The 14,379-nt window shown below is 48.7% G+C and overlaps 2 protein-coding genes across 2 annotated transcripts; both read left to right on the top strand.

Annotated features, from left to right (window-relative positions):
- Positions 1-9,983: 9,983 nt before the first annotated feature.
- On the top strand, positions 9,984-12,046 carry LOC135376724 (uncharacterized protein K02A2.6-like). Its single transcript, XM_064609214.1, has 2 exons — positions 9,984-11,416; positions 11,530-12,046. Exons 1-2 carry the CDS (start codon positions 9,984-9,986, stop codon positions 12,044-12,046), a joined length of 1,950 nt encoding a protein of 649 aa, XP_064465284.1.
- Positions 12,047-12,060: 14 nt separating this feature from the next.
- Positions 12,061-13,986, top strand: LOC135376726 (uncharacterized protein K02A2.6-like). The gene has a single exon (XM_064609215.1). It carries the CDS (start codon positions 12,061-12,063, stop codon positions 13,984-13,986), a length of 1,926 nt encoding a protein of 641 aa, XP_064465285.1.
- The last annotated feature ends 393 nt before the right edge of the window (positions 13,987-14,379 follow it).

Here is a 14,379-nt window from a genome sequence, read left to right on the forward strand (position 1 = left end):
TGGAGTGTTGTGTGTTACGGAGGAGATAAAACTGCACCACGAAGAGCGCTTTGCCTGCTTTCTCGTCCATTTGGCTTTCGCACGTGCTCTTTTAAATGCAAGGAGGTTCTCTGGAGTGGGGTATCTGCGAAAGATACCCCAAGCTCTGTTCTGTTCTTTGCGTGTTTTCCCACAATCGTTTGTCCACCAAGGTTTGGGACGCTTGGGGAGACGGCCAGATGTTTGTGGCACGGATTTCAAAGCAGCATTTATTATTGTATTCGTGATAGCATTATTTGCTTCTTCAATGCTAGTGTCCTCAAAAGATAATGACTTAAGGTTGGCGTCTTTCTGAAACAAGTTCCAGTCTGCTTCAGAAAGTTTCCATCGTGGAGGTCGTGACCTTAGAGAGTTAGTTGGACCACGAAATTTTATAATGGTAGGAAAATGGTCACTACCACGAGGGTTTTGCTCAACTGTCCACTCCAGACGTGAAAAAAGTGTAGGACTGCACAGCGAAAGGTCTAAAGAAGAGAAACTTTGCGTTGAAGAATTTATGTATGTTGGTAACCCTGAATTTAAGAGACATATTGGCCTTGAGAGAAGAACCCTCTCCAACATTTTCCCTCGTCTATCTACTTTTGAGCTGCCCCACAAGGGATTGTGAGCGTTAAAGTCGCCTGAGATGATGTAGGGCTGAGGAAGTTGATCGCATAGCTTTTCAAGTTCTCTTTGTTCTATTAATGATGATGGTGGCAAGTATAATGAACACACTGTCAAGACAGTGTCAAGGCAGACTTGAACGGCAACTGCCTCCAAGTCTGTGACAAGCGGAAGCTGTCTTGCAGCTATACTCTGCGGGAGGACCACAGCCACTCCGCCAGATGCACGACCCCCAGTTGTACGGTCCTTCCTAAAAATATTATGTCTGCGGAAAGGATTATAATTTTCTTCGTGTAAGTATGTTTCTTGTAAGCAGAAGCAGACGGCACTGTACCTTTCAAACAGGTCATGTATATCATCTATGTTAGTGTGAAGGCCTCGACAGTTCCACTGAAGGAATACTTGCCCCATAATGAGAGTGTGAATGGTAATTAAAGGGACCAACAACTTAACAGTTACTACCTGAAGCATAACCTATGTTTAAGGTGGCAGCACCCTTTGGGGGACAGGCCTTCGCTGCTCATTGGAAGGGGCGTTAGGCTTTGAGCCCCTACCTCTCCCTTTATCTCTTCTCTCTCTTTTTTCTTTTCCAGGCAAGCTGGATACACTCGATGAAGACTTCTGCGACATGCAGTCATCCTCATCGACGTCCATACTATGAGATATTTGGGAAGGGACCTTTAAGTTCCCGTCCCAGACAGACTGTGCGCCATCGACCTTGGACGAGGTCGTGGCTCCTTTGTTGTGCCCAGTCTCTTGATTGGCCACTGGCAACGTGGGAGGCACTTGCGTGTCTCCCACATCCTGCTGGGGGGTGTGGAGTGGAGTCTCAGTTTCCTGAAAACAGGTCTGAGTCTCCACAGACCTCCTCGGTGGTGCCACCCCCCTGCGCACCACGTCGGAAAAACTACCCTTCTTTGCAAAGTCAAGTTGTGCCTTTGCAGCTTTGTATGTGAGATTCTGCTCGGTCTTGATTCGAATTATCTGTTTCTCGTCTTTCCAACGGGGACATGATCTTGAGTACACCGGATGGTTTCCCTCACAGTTTGCACAATGGAATTCGTTGTTACAGGTTTCTGGTGTATGGTCCTTCCCTGCACACTTTGGGCAAACAGGATGGCCACGGCAGACTTGTGAACTGTGCCCAAAGCGCTGACACTTAAAGCAGCGCCTTGGGTTTGGGACGTATGCTCTTACATTACAATTAAGGTAGCCGGCTTTGATACTTGAGGGCAGTGAGTGAAGTTTGAATGATAGTATGATATGTTTAGTCGGGATCTCTTTGCCGTCTCTGCGGATGAATATTCGTTTTGCTGTGACAACTCCTTGTTCGTTCATACCGTCTTCAATTTCAGGTTCAGAACAGGAAAGCAGTTCATCCTCTGAAATTACGCCCTTTACAATGTTCAGTGTACGATGTGTACTGACTGATACAAGTGTGTCCCCTATCTCTTTCAGTGCCTGAAGTGCTATGCTTTGCTGCTTTGTATGTACTTCTACTTGGATGGAACCAGAGTTCAGTTTTCTTGCTTGATAGCATTTGCCTATGACCTGTTCAAGAACTTTGGCCACGAGAAATGGTGATACTTTTGCCAGTGAGGTGTTTTCGTCACTTGGCTGAATAATCAAGAACTTGGGGAACCAGGGTTCTGGCGATAGGTCAGTGATGCTCAGTGTCTGTCTCTCGGTGCGACTCCTTTTGAGGAGCCGATCAGGTTTTTTTTTGTTTTGATGTATCCATACAAAGAGTGTTGAGATTCTGCGCAGTAGGTGTGTCGCCTACCATCGAGCCCAACTAAGGGAACGTGCCCCGCACGCTAACACGTACCTCTGCACTATACCCTAGTGCAGGTTTCAAAAGAGTGAAAAGACTGCACAAGGTTGGCCCCCGCCACCAAAGAAGGTGAAAAGGAAAGATGAGAAGGAAGGATAGAAAAGAAGAAAGCAATGAGCGTGGGAGATGGCGACTAAACTGAATAATCCTGGCCGGGCCTTCCAGGACCACCCGTCTATGGGAAGCAGAGGCCAAAGCGGTGTGTTGCTTTACCGGAGGGGCCCCGAAGGGTCCTAACCAACCTCCGGGTCCACTCAACGGCCAGGATCCCCCTTTCCCCAGACACAGGAAAGCCACGCACAGCTATACGTGGGGGTCTCCCTCCTGCGGCGACCCAACCGTGAGTGCAGGAGGGGGCTACTGCGGCTGCTGCCGGGCGATGGGGGCGCCACTATCCCGACGCCGGGGTAGTAACAAAGGGGGTAGGAAGTTGGTCAATTAGGTCGTCAATTTCCCTCAGCTCTAGCACCACTGATGGTGGCAAGTACAGTGAAACCACTGTTACAATTCGGTCAAGGCTAAGTTGCACTGCAACGGCTTCCAAGTTAGTGTTGAGTGTAACTTCTGTCACTGGCTGTGTTTTGTGCACTAGTATCGCTACACCACCAGATGCACGGTTAGCGTTGATTCTATGTTTAGTAAAAACATTATAGTTCTTGAAGAGATTTGTTCTGCTACCATCTCGTAGGTATGTTTCCTGGAGGCAGAATGTTAGAGGTTCGTGCTTTTCTAAAAGGGAGTGTATGTCTTCCAGATTATGATAAAAGCCTCCACAGTTCCACTGCAGGAAACAGCGCATAATTTGTGTGTGTGTGTGTTTGTGTGAAGGACATACACCTTTCATGTGCACTCCCATTTCCAAACGAACAGCATCAAAACCATTTTACGTTTTCAGGGGTGCAAAGGGATGTTCAAGTATTTTTCTTTGGACCTGTTATCCGTTTGCGAGGTGGCTTCTTGCAGGCATCTGCTAATTCTTTGCCTGAGATATCAGGGAGCGAACCGCTCCTCGATAGCCCACCTTCCAAGTGCTTCCGTGTAGTTGAGCCGGTGCTCACGAAGGAGCGCTCCGAGCTCGAGTCGTCGTCACAATCCATAGAGGTTACCTCCATGGAAGACGACGGGGGTGACACCACCTGTTGGGGTGGTGTCAGAGAAGGAGTTAAAGGTTTACCAAGCTGTGGTAGGTCTCCTTGGGTTTGGTTGCGATTTGGATCTGTTTGTGTGCATCGTGTTATCATCGTTGGTTTTTCTTTGACTATCGCTGCAAAGGATTTCTGAAAGAGAAATGGCGAGACCTTTTTCTTGGCTTCAGGATAGCTGATATTCTGGGTTACCTTAATATGTAGTATTTCTTTTTCCATTTTGCACATGACCTCGAATAGGCTGGATGCTCTCCTGAGCAGTTGAAACACTGTTCTGTCTCTTTACATTCCATGGTTTCGTGGGTAGTCTGGCCACATCGAGCGCAGCAGGGCGACCCTCTGCACGCATCAGCACCATGACCGAACCTGTTGCACCGAAAGCAGCGCAACGGATTTGGGATGTATGGTCTCACTTCTGCGGATAGGTATCCCACCTTAAGCGTTTGTGGTATTGTGGGCTTATCGAAGGTCAGTACTACATTCCTTGTGATGATGTATTCATTGTTTTTTTCTGATTTTCAGCTTCCTGACATTTGTAACACCTTGTTCCTTCAGGTTGGTAAGGATTTCCTCCTCTGGAACATCGATAAGTTCTGGTACAGCAATGACGCCTCGGGACGTGTTTAAGGTCTTGTGGTATGAAGCTGCAATCTTCCCAACATGTCATGTGTACTCAGAATGTTCTCGCAGTCAGCCTGGGAGGTGCACTTAAGGAGGAGGTCTACGGACCGCATTTTCTTTATTTCTGCAATGTTGCCCGACAAGGAAGCCACTGCCTTTTCGATAAAAAAAGGGGATAATTTGCCAAGTGGGACGCTTTTTTCCGTTTCTGTCTCTGCAGTGGACAAGACGGTATACATAGGGGAGAATCCTTTGCAGGGTTCTTTTAATAGTGTTCCATTGGTCCGAGGGCGTTTACCACCCCCGATCGTAGAGAAGTTTGAAGATTTTTTCCCATGCACTGCTGATAACCAAGGACATTCCTAACGGTCACCCACATTTCATGCCCTTGAGTCTACATGTGGGAAGGCCCCGGAGTTGTTACACCCATCGGCCGGGGCTTGACCAAGACCCCGACCGCCACCGTTCATGGCTTCTATCCCTTCGCCTTTCATCCCATCAGCACGGTACGGATAACACCTTGGGACTGGGGGCTGGGGTACGTGGTGTCGCCACTCACCAAACATCGGCCGAAGCTGATACCCCCTGCGGGGACTTCACTAAGGAGAAATCCGAAACCAAAACTAAGATCCAACTGTTTTTCTCCAAAAAAACTGAGCAATACTATATGCTTCATATGTTGAGAACGGCTATAGATATTTGAATTCTGTAAAAACTCACGGATAGAGGAGGTAAAGGGGAAGAGAAACAAAAAGGAAAGGGAACGGAAGCGAAAACGCCATTGAGATGGAGATAGGCTCCAAAGACGACAACGAAAAAGATCAGACTTCAACTAAGGAAAGCCTTGAATCAGAAGATGAGACATACACTCAGGAAGAATCAAGAAACGAACAAGGAGAAGGAAAGTCAAGAAGAGGACGAAAACCAAAAAAGGACAGGAAGAAAAAAAATGAGTGGGAAAGAAAGCAGTAAGGAAAGACCTTCAATGGTAGAAAAACATGTTGGACCACAGGAAAATAAGAAAAGTGAGCACTGTGAGAAAAATACTGAAGCTAAACTTAGAAAACTACGAGACAAATACATTGATGTAGAACAAACTATACCAATCAAACACAAACAAGAGCTAAGAAGCGTTTTCCACGAATACGAGGCCTTGATAAGAGAGCTAGAACTAAAACTTATGGAAACGAAGGTACGAGCAATCATGGCCGAAGAAGAAAAAGAGGAAACAACTACGCACAAAGGAATAGTGAAAGGGAGTTTAGAGGAAGTAACAAAACGACTAAACGAAACTGAAGGAAAGATGTCTATACTGAAGGAAGTTCTTGAAAAAGAGGAGAACAAAGTGAATGCACTGCTTCGAGCAAACAGGGACCGAAGTGTATTTAATGAAGTGGTTGATATCCTGTGCAGAATAGGAAGGCTGTAAAGCACAGTCGCCCTCACCAATGCCGCGTGAACCGCGAGCAGGGAACGCTGATTAGAGCCCTGCACGGGACGACTTTTCCGGGCCGACCCGGCCCGGGCGCATCGAAAAATGGCCTGGCCCGACCCAGGCCCGGACCTTCATATTTTTATGCGGCCCGACCCGGCCCGGAATCTAAGCAAATAGAGCCCGGCCCGGCCCGGTGACCCGGCGAGTAGATCCCGGCATAGTATTTCCAGCCGCGACGTACGCGTTTCTGGCGATTATCAAACAAATTTATCAGTAAATTTATAAGGAGAGAAGGCAAACATACAAGTGATGGCGGTTTAACACCATAACCGCCAACAGACCAAATTAAATCCAGAACGTACGCGGGCATGGGCGTTATCGTTACACTGTCAAGATTTTGCGGAGGTAGAGGATGCTGTCGACAAACTCCTTCTCCCAGTCTATACCCCTCTCACCAAGCTTTGCCAAGTGATTGTGAAATACGTGAGGAGTGAGGAGCAATGTAAAGTGGCTTTCAGAATGTTCTAGAGGGTCGAAACATATGCCTAATGCAGTATCCCTTGCTTGTCTTTGCAAAATATGCACAGACATACGATAATATGTCGTTAGTATGCACAGGAATGACGCAAGCGCATGATGATGTGACCTAATGCATCTCCATTGTGTGGAATTAGCTGCGTGGCCCGGCCGGGCCTGACTCTCGGAAACATATTTGTCGGCCCGGGCCCGGCCCGGCCCGCGGTGCTAACGTATTTTGTCGGCCCGGCCCGGAGCACATGGCCAAAAGCAAGCCCGGCACGGCCCGCGGGCCGGGTCGGAGGCCCCGGCCCGTGCAGGGCTCTAGGTCCGAGTAGACATGCGATATGCCTTGCTTGCATAGCTTGATATGGCTTGAGTCACACAGAACAACTTAGTGATTTGCTTGTACCAAGAAATCAAATACATACTTAAAATTAAACCAATCCTTGTTAAAAAAAACGTCAATAAGCATTTTTGGTAGCTCTCTCTGTGGTTTATGTCTTTTAAATACATTACAATATAAATGTATCTGCGTCATTGAAAAAAAAGTAAATTTTCGGAAGGTGGGGGGTATGGTGGTTTGGTGGTACTCAAGGGGTCACATACTGGAAAAGTTTGAGAAGCACTGGCATAGAGGGATGTTGTTCCAAATCTAACTACCCAAGAACGAAAGGAACAATGGACCGAAATTAGTGTGTTAGGTAGGAAACCAGAATTAATTGTGCTGATGTCTGAGAGAAGGGTGTGGTATAAACTGAGGTTGACTAGAAGGTGTGTAAAATATCTGGTGCATAACCTGAGCAACTTTATACTTCACAAGGTGGTGTACATTGAGGATGCGGAAACGGGGAAAAGCAAATGAGACAGACTCATCAGGATCTAAAAACAAAATAATCTGCAGCGCCCGCTTCTTCAGGAGAACAGGTTGAAGGTATATGTGAGGCCATAAGTGATATGGGAGTGGATAAGGGTGTAGTGCACACAGTAAATTATCCAGACCCCCCTACACCACCCTAACTTTTCCACCAGTGCACCCCCTACAGGGGGTGCCCTTGCGATTTCAGCATTAGACACATGTCAGTAATGATATGTTTAGCTGTAATTACGTAACTACGATAATGCCTCCCCTCCCGCCCGATATTTTCACGGAGCACAATGCCCAGAAACCATACGGATCATAGAGAGGTAATCAAGAGGTAAGTGCACCATATTACCATCTGCAGGTTCCATTATTGTACAGTGCTTCCCATAGCTAAGGTATATCCAGGGGCAGTCTGTGTCCAGAACACATAGGCAGAAATGTAAACACATAGTGAAGCTTTAAACTGTGTTATAAAACACGAGCTTTCATGCAGTGGTCAGGTGTAAAGAAAGGTATGACATCACAAACAGTATATGTGAACCTGTCGCCCCCCATGAGCCCTGTTGGAGAGGGTGGGTGGCCAGTCAGGTCTTTCCCCTGCCTTTTCTTTTTTTCACATGCTGGTCCCCTACAGTCTCCCACAGCACTCATGTGGGGTGATACGTTTTGTGTGTCATGTCATACTTTTCTTTGCACCTGATGAAATGCAGCCATGATGAAACCTTGATGTGTTCGCAATTGAAAGCTTCACCGTGTGTTTACATTTGTGGCTGAGGGTTTCCGAAACCAAGAAGAAAAGTAACCCATACACATGCTTTTACAGCCTTCTTCAATCATTATGCATCAAGAAGGGGCTACACGGAGGAAGAGACCGCTACAGCAAGCAAGAAGATCAGGCTTTGGCTTTCGCAGAAGACATCCGAGCTGAGACGCAGCAGCGCCAAACCGGCCGTGGTGCGGTCACTATCACCCACTCTGACTGACACCACTGGAGGTCCCAAATAAAGAGAGCCAAGTTTAAACATCTAACAGCTAGGTGTTCTCTTAATGTCCTTTGTTGCACGTTCCAGTGCAAGCTACACATACGAACAGCATAAAATACGCTCTATTGCATGCAAAAGCAAGCGTTTGAAAATAGCCTGCATTCACACACTTCATTTGGGCACCATACGTCAGTACACGCCACCTACACCAACACATCGGTACACACCAGGCACGGTAACACATCAGGATACGCCAGGCACGGCAGCACATCAGGATACACCAGCACGGTCACACACCAGCACGGTCACACACCAGGATACGCCAGCACGGTCACACATCAGAGCACACCAGACCCGTGTCTGATTTCCCGCTCTGGTGTGAAAGCAAGAAACACACCAGACCGGGTCTGGTGTTTTTTTCGACTGGGTACCCAAGTGAGTTCATGTGGCCCCAGCCCAAGAACATTGTTAGCGAGGTTAAGGGTCTTTGGGATATCGTGAAAACGGGGTTATTGTTAAGACCGATTCATGGATAAAAGTCTGGTAATACTCTATCAGTTGGAGATGACAAAAGACATGAGCCATGTTAATAAACTGCTTGTGACGTTTTGCAATTTGGAAGATGGTATGCTCACTGAAAGATGGCATTGTTTCATATCCAACCAGAGGCATAAAGCTCAACGCATGTTCAAAGCATTAATGCACTGTCATGTGTTGTCACATGACAATGCTGCATTCAAGAGTAAGTTATGTAGGTGTGAAGGTTTTTAAACATGAATTCAACAGAAATACTCTGATTGGGTGTACTTCCTGCTGCTTGGCAGGCCCTTAGAATCTGGTCACAAAGCTGCTTCTGAAAACTGCCCTGCTGCTATTGGTTTCTTCACACTGTCTGTGCATCAATATTTGTACAGCTTGCAATAAAAGGCTACGAAACACCAGGGTGTCACATTTCTTCATTGGAGCAACACCCTAGAATGATGATGATGATGATTAGTATTTTAATGGCGGAGCAGCAACGGAGGCTGCAACACCCTAGGAGCAAACAGAAGCAGGCACACACATTCAGAGGTGCATGGAACAGCCAGTCACCCGTTTCGTGTTCAATATCTTCCTGCTAGCCAACAGAGGGCCGCTCCGATGAAGTGCGAGCTAATAGGCTCATTGATATGGTGTCCAGGTGTAATTTATATTGTATTTTGCAACGATATATTGTTAGCGATCAACAAGACCAGTAAAAATATCCTGTGTGTTTGTCTCTCCAGTACTGAGTACTCTCCTGCAATGTAACGAGACAACTGCCCCTGTAGTGACCCTCCAGGGCAAGCATGACGACAACCTCTACAAAAGTGAGACGCTGTAAGTACCGTGCGTCCGTACTCACTGTCAGAATGTTCGAACTTAGGGACTGTCAGCGTAGAAGCGGACTACTTAGAGAAGGAAAAACGTGCGCTCGAAGAACTACAGGCTGCTGTAGGATCTCTGCTTCATGAAGTCTGCCTCAGAAGTGAGGCGTCAAACTACACGCTTATTGAAAAGCACTTTACTGAGATAGCGCTTCTTCAGGGTCGAGACAAGTTGTCCAGAGTTTGGTCAATTGGACGAGCTGTACAAGAGGTGACAGGTCACGATGACCTGAAGAGAAAACTGCGTTTCTTTCAACACGTATTGCAGAATGTGCTGTGGAGTGTAGGATTGCGGAAAAGGCCAATATCATTGTTGTGTATTTGGTATTGAGTTTCGTTGTGTCGAGCTGGAAGGCGACGACGAAGTTGGATCCGATTTTGGAGCGCGAGCGCTGGTTCTGCAAGAGCATATTCTTACGGTCACGAAGCAGGAAATAAAGGTGTTGTTATTTCCGTTCTGAACCTTATTACTAAGTCGGTTCTACACTGGCGACGAGTGAGGACATTCCCACGACGACATCGAACAACAGGCAAGCATGTCACTGGGACGGATCTACGACTTCAACGAGGGCATGAGTTGGTCCACGTGGATAGAACGTCTAACGTTCTACTGTGAGGCCAATCTCATCACAGCACCAGAGAAGAAGCGAGCGGTGCTGCTTACAATGTGCGGGGAGTCGACGTACGAAACTCTGAAAGCCCTCCTTGCGCCACAACTTCCATCTGAAGTGAGCTACTCAGATATCGTCAGGTGTCTCGCCGAACACTTCGATCCAAAACTGTCGGAACTTCTCAGCCGATTCAAATTCCATCAGCGTAATCAAGCGCCGACGGAAACGATAGCAGACTATGTTACAGCACTCAGGGCCATCGCCAGAGACTGCAATTTCAGTATTAGCAGTACAGTTTCGACGCCGGCGACAGATAGGGCAACAGGGGATAGCCCACCACAGCAACAGGCAATGACGGAGCAGCCGACACCGCCCACAGCGTTGCCTCTAGACGTCATGATGAGAGACCACTTCATTTGCGGTATTCGGGATAAGAACCTGCAGCAACGCCTTTTAGTGGAGCGTGACATAACATTCGATCGGGCTTTCAAGATTGCTCTCGCAACGGAGTCAGCAGTGAGTCAGCAGAGTCAGCTGCAGTCGGCACAAGAACGAGACCAGGTTAACATCGTTCGGAGAAAGTCCGCGGGACATCGGAAGAAGACGACTAAAACACAAAGGTGTGGCCGCTGTTTGGGAGATCACGAGGCAAAGGACTGTCGGTTCAAGAATGCCATCTGCAACAGGTGCAACAAAAAGGGCCACATTGCGAGAGCTTGTAAGCAGCAACATGGAGCGCCAGTGGCAGGAGACAGTCATCACCTTGCTAGTGGGTCGGATGATGAGCGGAGTTCATCCTCCAGTGAGCTCTACCAACTTAACCACGTCGGGGATAAACTAGGTCGTCCAGACATTCCCAAATTCACAGTGACGCTCAAGGTAGAAGGAAAGCGCCTCAATTTTGAAGTGAATTCGGGAGCAGCTTGCTCGATAATCAGCGAACAGACTTATCGGGAGACATGGCCACACAATCCTCCGGAGCTAAAGAAAAAGACCACTTGTCTACGAACATGGTCAGGCGAAGGCCTGAGGGCATTAGGCACGACTCAAGTACGTGTGCGGTTCAAGACGAAGGACTTCATTTTGCCTCTGACTGTCATGAGAGGAACTGGATGTAATCTTCTCGGACGAGATTGGTTCAGGCCGCTGAACATCAGAGTCAGCGGTATTCGTCACGTTCAGGACTCAAGCCAGCTGCACACCCTTTTAAAGTACGAAACTGTGTTTGTCGAAAACATCGACGGTCACAAGGGGGCCCCGGTCTCACTGGAGCTGAAGGAGAACGCCGCGCCTTGCTTCCTGAAGGCTCGACCTGTCCCCTTCGCTCTTAGAAGTACAGTCGAGAAAGAAATCGACCAGTTAGTCTCCCAAGGGGTGCTGGAGCCGGCACAACACTCGGACTGGGCTACACCGCTGGTCGTCGTGAAAAAAAAAAGGATGGCAGCATACGACTGTGTGGTGATTACCGTAGCACGGTTAACCTGAGGACCAAGGCATCATCCTACCCGTTTCCCACTACCACCGAGGTCTTCACCAGACTTCGTGGAGGAAAAATATTTTCTACGCTGGATTTGAAACAAGCGTATCAGCAGCTCCGATTGACCACTGCGGCTGCGGAAATTTTGACTGTTAACACGATTAAGGGTTTGTTCCGGGTGAAGAGGCTTCCGTTCGGAATATCGGCAGTTCCAGGAATTTTCCAGCGGTTCATCGACACCTTGCTGGCGGATATTCCAGGCACAAGCGCTTACCTGGATGACGTCATTGTCTGCGGAAAGGACATAGATGAACATAACAGACGCCTGGAGCAGGTGCTCAGTAAGCTGGAAGGGGCGAACCTTCGCCTAAGAAGAGACAAGTGCAAATTTGCGCTGCCAGAGGTTTCTTACTTAGGACATCGCATTGATGCAGAAGGTCTGCATCCGACAGACGACAAGGTCAAGGCATGGCTTCAGGCCCCATCACCGAAGTCCAAGCGTCCGAACTGAAAGCGTTTCTAGGCATGCTGTCGTTTTACGACCGGTTCCTGAGAAACCGCGCCGCCATAGCAAGGGATCTGTATGAATTGCTTAAACACGGCAACAAATGGCAGTGGCTGAAAAGGCACCAATTGGCGTTCGAAAACCTCAAGAAGCTGATAAACGAACGTACTGTACTTGCCCACTACGACGAGACAAAACCATTAGTAATCGCGTGCGACGCCTCTTCATACGGTGTAGGGGCCGTGCTTGCACAACTGGACGACGATGACCGCGAATTGCCCGTTGCGTTTGCCTCGCGCACGTTGGGACGTGCAGAGCAGAACTACGCTCAATTGGATCGGGAAGGACTAGCATTGGTGTTTGCGGTAGAAAAATTTCACCAGTACGTCGCAGGAAGGAGTTCCAAGATATACACCGATCATCGACCGCTGCTTGGCATAATGGGGCAACACAAGCCAATGCCTGGAATGCTGTCGCCAAGGATGACGAGATGGTGTCTGAAATTAGGGTGCTATGATTACGACTTGTGCTATCGGAAGGGCACCACAAACCAAATTGCTGACGCCTTCAGTAGACTGCCGTTGCCATTCATGACCGATGAACCGTATAGACCGGGTGACGTGCTCCTGTTGGACACGTTAGAAGGACCTGTTCTCACGGCTAAAACCCTAGAAAAGATGACTCAGCAAGATCCGGTGCTGTCAGCAGTTCACAGAGCATTGCGAAACGGTAGCCTTCACAAGTTACGGGGACAAGGCTTCGACCAATACAAGATACGCCGTCGGGAGCTGGCTACGGAGGGTGATTGTGTGACCAGAGGTTCAAGAGTTGTGGTTCCCCCGGCTGCTCGAGAGCAGGCCTTGAAACTGGTGCATTGCGGACACAGGGGCATAGTCACAATGAAAGCTTGTGCTCGAAGCTACATGTGGTGGCCGGGAATCGATCGTGACATTGAGCAACTCGTACGCGGCTGCTCCAAATGCCAGGTCGATCGTCGCTCTCCGCCCCGAGCTCCGCCACCGCTGTGGACAAGACCGACGGAACCCTGGAAGACCATTCACATCGACTTCGCCGGACCGGTTGACGGGCGAACGTATCTACTGGTTGTTGACGCCTACACGAAGTGGCTGGAAGTTAGGCGAATGACAAGTACTACGGCCGCCGCTGTGATTGAACAGCTACGGTATATGTTCGCCACCTTCGGAATTCCGCAGACAGTCGTGTCAGATAATGGGTCGGTGTTCCTATCGGCAGAAACCAAGAGATTTTTCAAAGCAAATGGCGTCGAGCATCGCACAAGTGCTCCGTATCACCCGGCCACTAACGGCCAACTAGAGCGCATGGTGGCGGAACTGAAGAGGGTTCTGAAACGGGATAGTGCGGGACACGTTGACAAGTGCCTGGCGCGGTTTATGTTCAAGCAGCATACTACAATCAACGCCACCACAGGCAAGTCGCCAGCAGCCATGATGTTCAGCAGGGAGCTTCCGTCGCCGCTGTCGGCGTTGAAACCAAGTGACCATCGGAGTTCAATGGGGGAGGACGAGGAGGAAGCTGGGTCACGTTACGCGCTGTTCAAGCCATCGATGAGAGTCTACATTAGAAACTTTACAGGAGGTCCTCAGTGGATACCTGGTCAGCTGCTTGATCGGATGGGTCGGCGGTCGTGGATGGTCCAGACAGAGCACGGAACGACACGACGTCATATCGATCATATTAGACGACGTTATGATCAGGATCCCTGGAACAGCAGTTCCGTTCCGTGGACTGTGGACATTTCCCCTGAGCGACCGTCAGGGGCAGCTGCAGTAGATCCTCAACGATTAACGGAGTGCTCGGATGTGGTGACTGCTCCCGCCGTTCCTGAAACCAGGGATCCGCCTGCAAGAGAGCTTAGAAGGTCACAGCGTACGCGCCAGCCGCCAGACTTTTTCCGACCTTGCTGAACAGCTCGTAAATGTGCGTTCTACATAAGTGGGAAGAAGTGTTGTGTATTTGGTATTGAGTTTCGTTGTGTCGAGCTGGAAGGCGACGACGAAGTTGGATCCGATTTTGGAGCGCGAGCGCTGGTTCTGCAAGGGCACATTTTTACGGTCACGAAGCAGGAAATAAAGGTGTTGTTATTTCCGTTCTGAACCTTATTACTAAGTCGGTTCTACAATCATCCCCCACTTTGTAAGGTTGCAAAAGCTTAGATATCTTGACTTTGCCATAATCGACAGCAGTAGCCGAACTACGTGACGTTTCTAAGCGCTTCATTTCGAGCTCTAACCGTTTGAGTTCAAGCTGAAACTCCATCTGCCTATGTTCAGCTGCTTTCTGTACTGCGGCCTCGGCTT

The sequence above is a fragment of the Ornithodoros turicata genome, unplaced genomic scaffold (genome assembly GCF_037126465.1).
Source record: "Ornithodoros turicata isolate Travis unplaced genomic scaffold, ASM3712646v1 ctg00001257.1, whole genome shotgun sequence".
Lineage (NCBI taxonomy): Eukaryota > Metazoa > Arthropoda > Arachnida > Ixodida > Argasidae > Ornithodoros > Ornithodoros turicata.

Coding starts and splice junctions, on each gene's coding strand:
- LOC135376724 (XM_064609214.1), top strand. CDS start 9,984: ATGTCACTGGGACGGATCTACGACTTCAACGAGGGCATGAGTTGGTCC. Junction 11,417..11,529: donor GTCGAGAAAGAAATCGACCA/GTTAGTCTCCCA, acceptor TGATTACCGTAG/CACGGTTAACCTGAGGACCA.
- LOC135376726 (XM_064609215.1), top strand. CDS start 12,061: ATGCTGTCGTTTTACGACCGGTTCCTGAGAAACCGCGCCGCCATAGCA.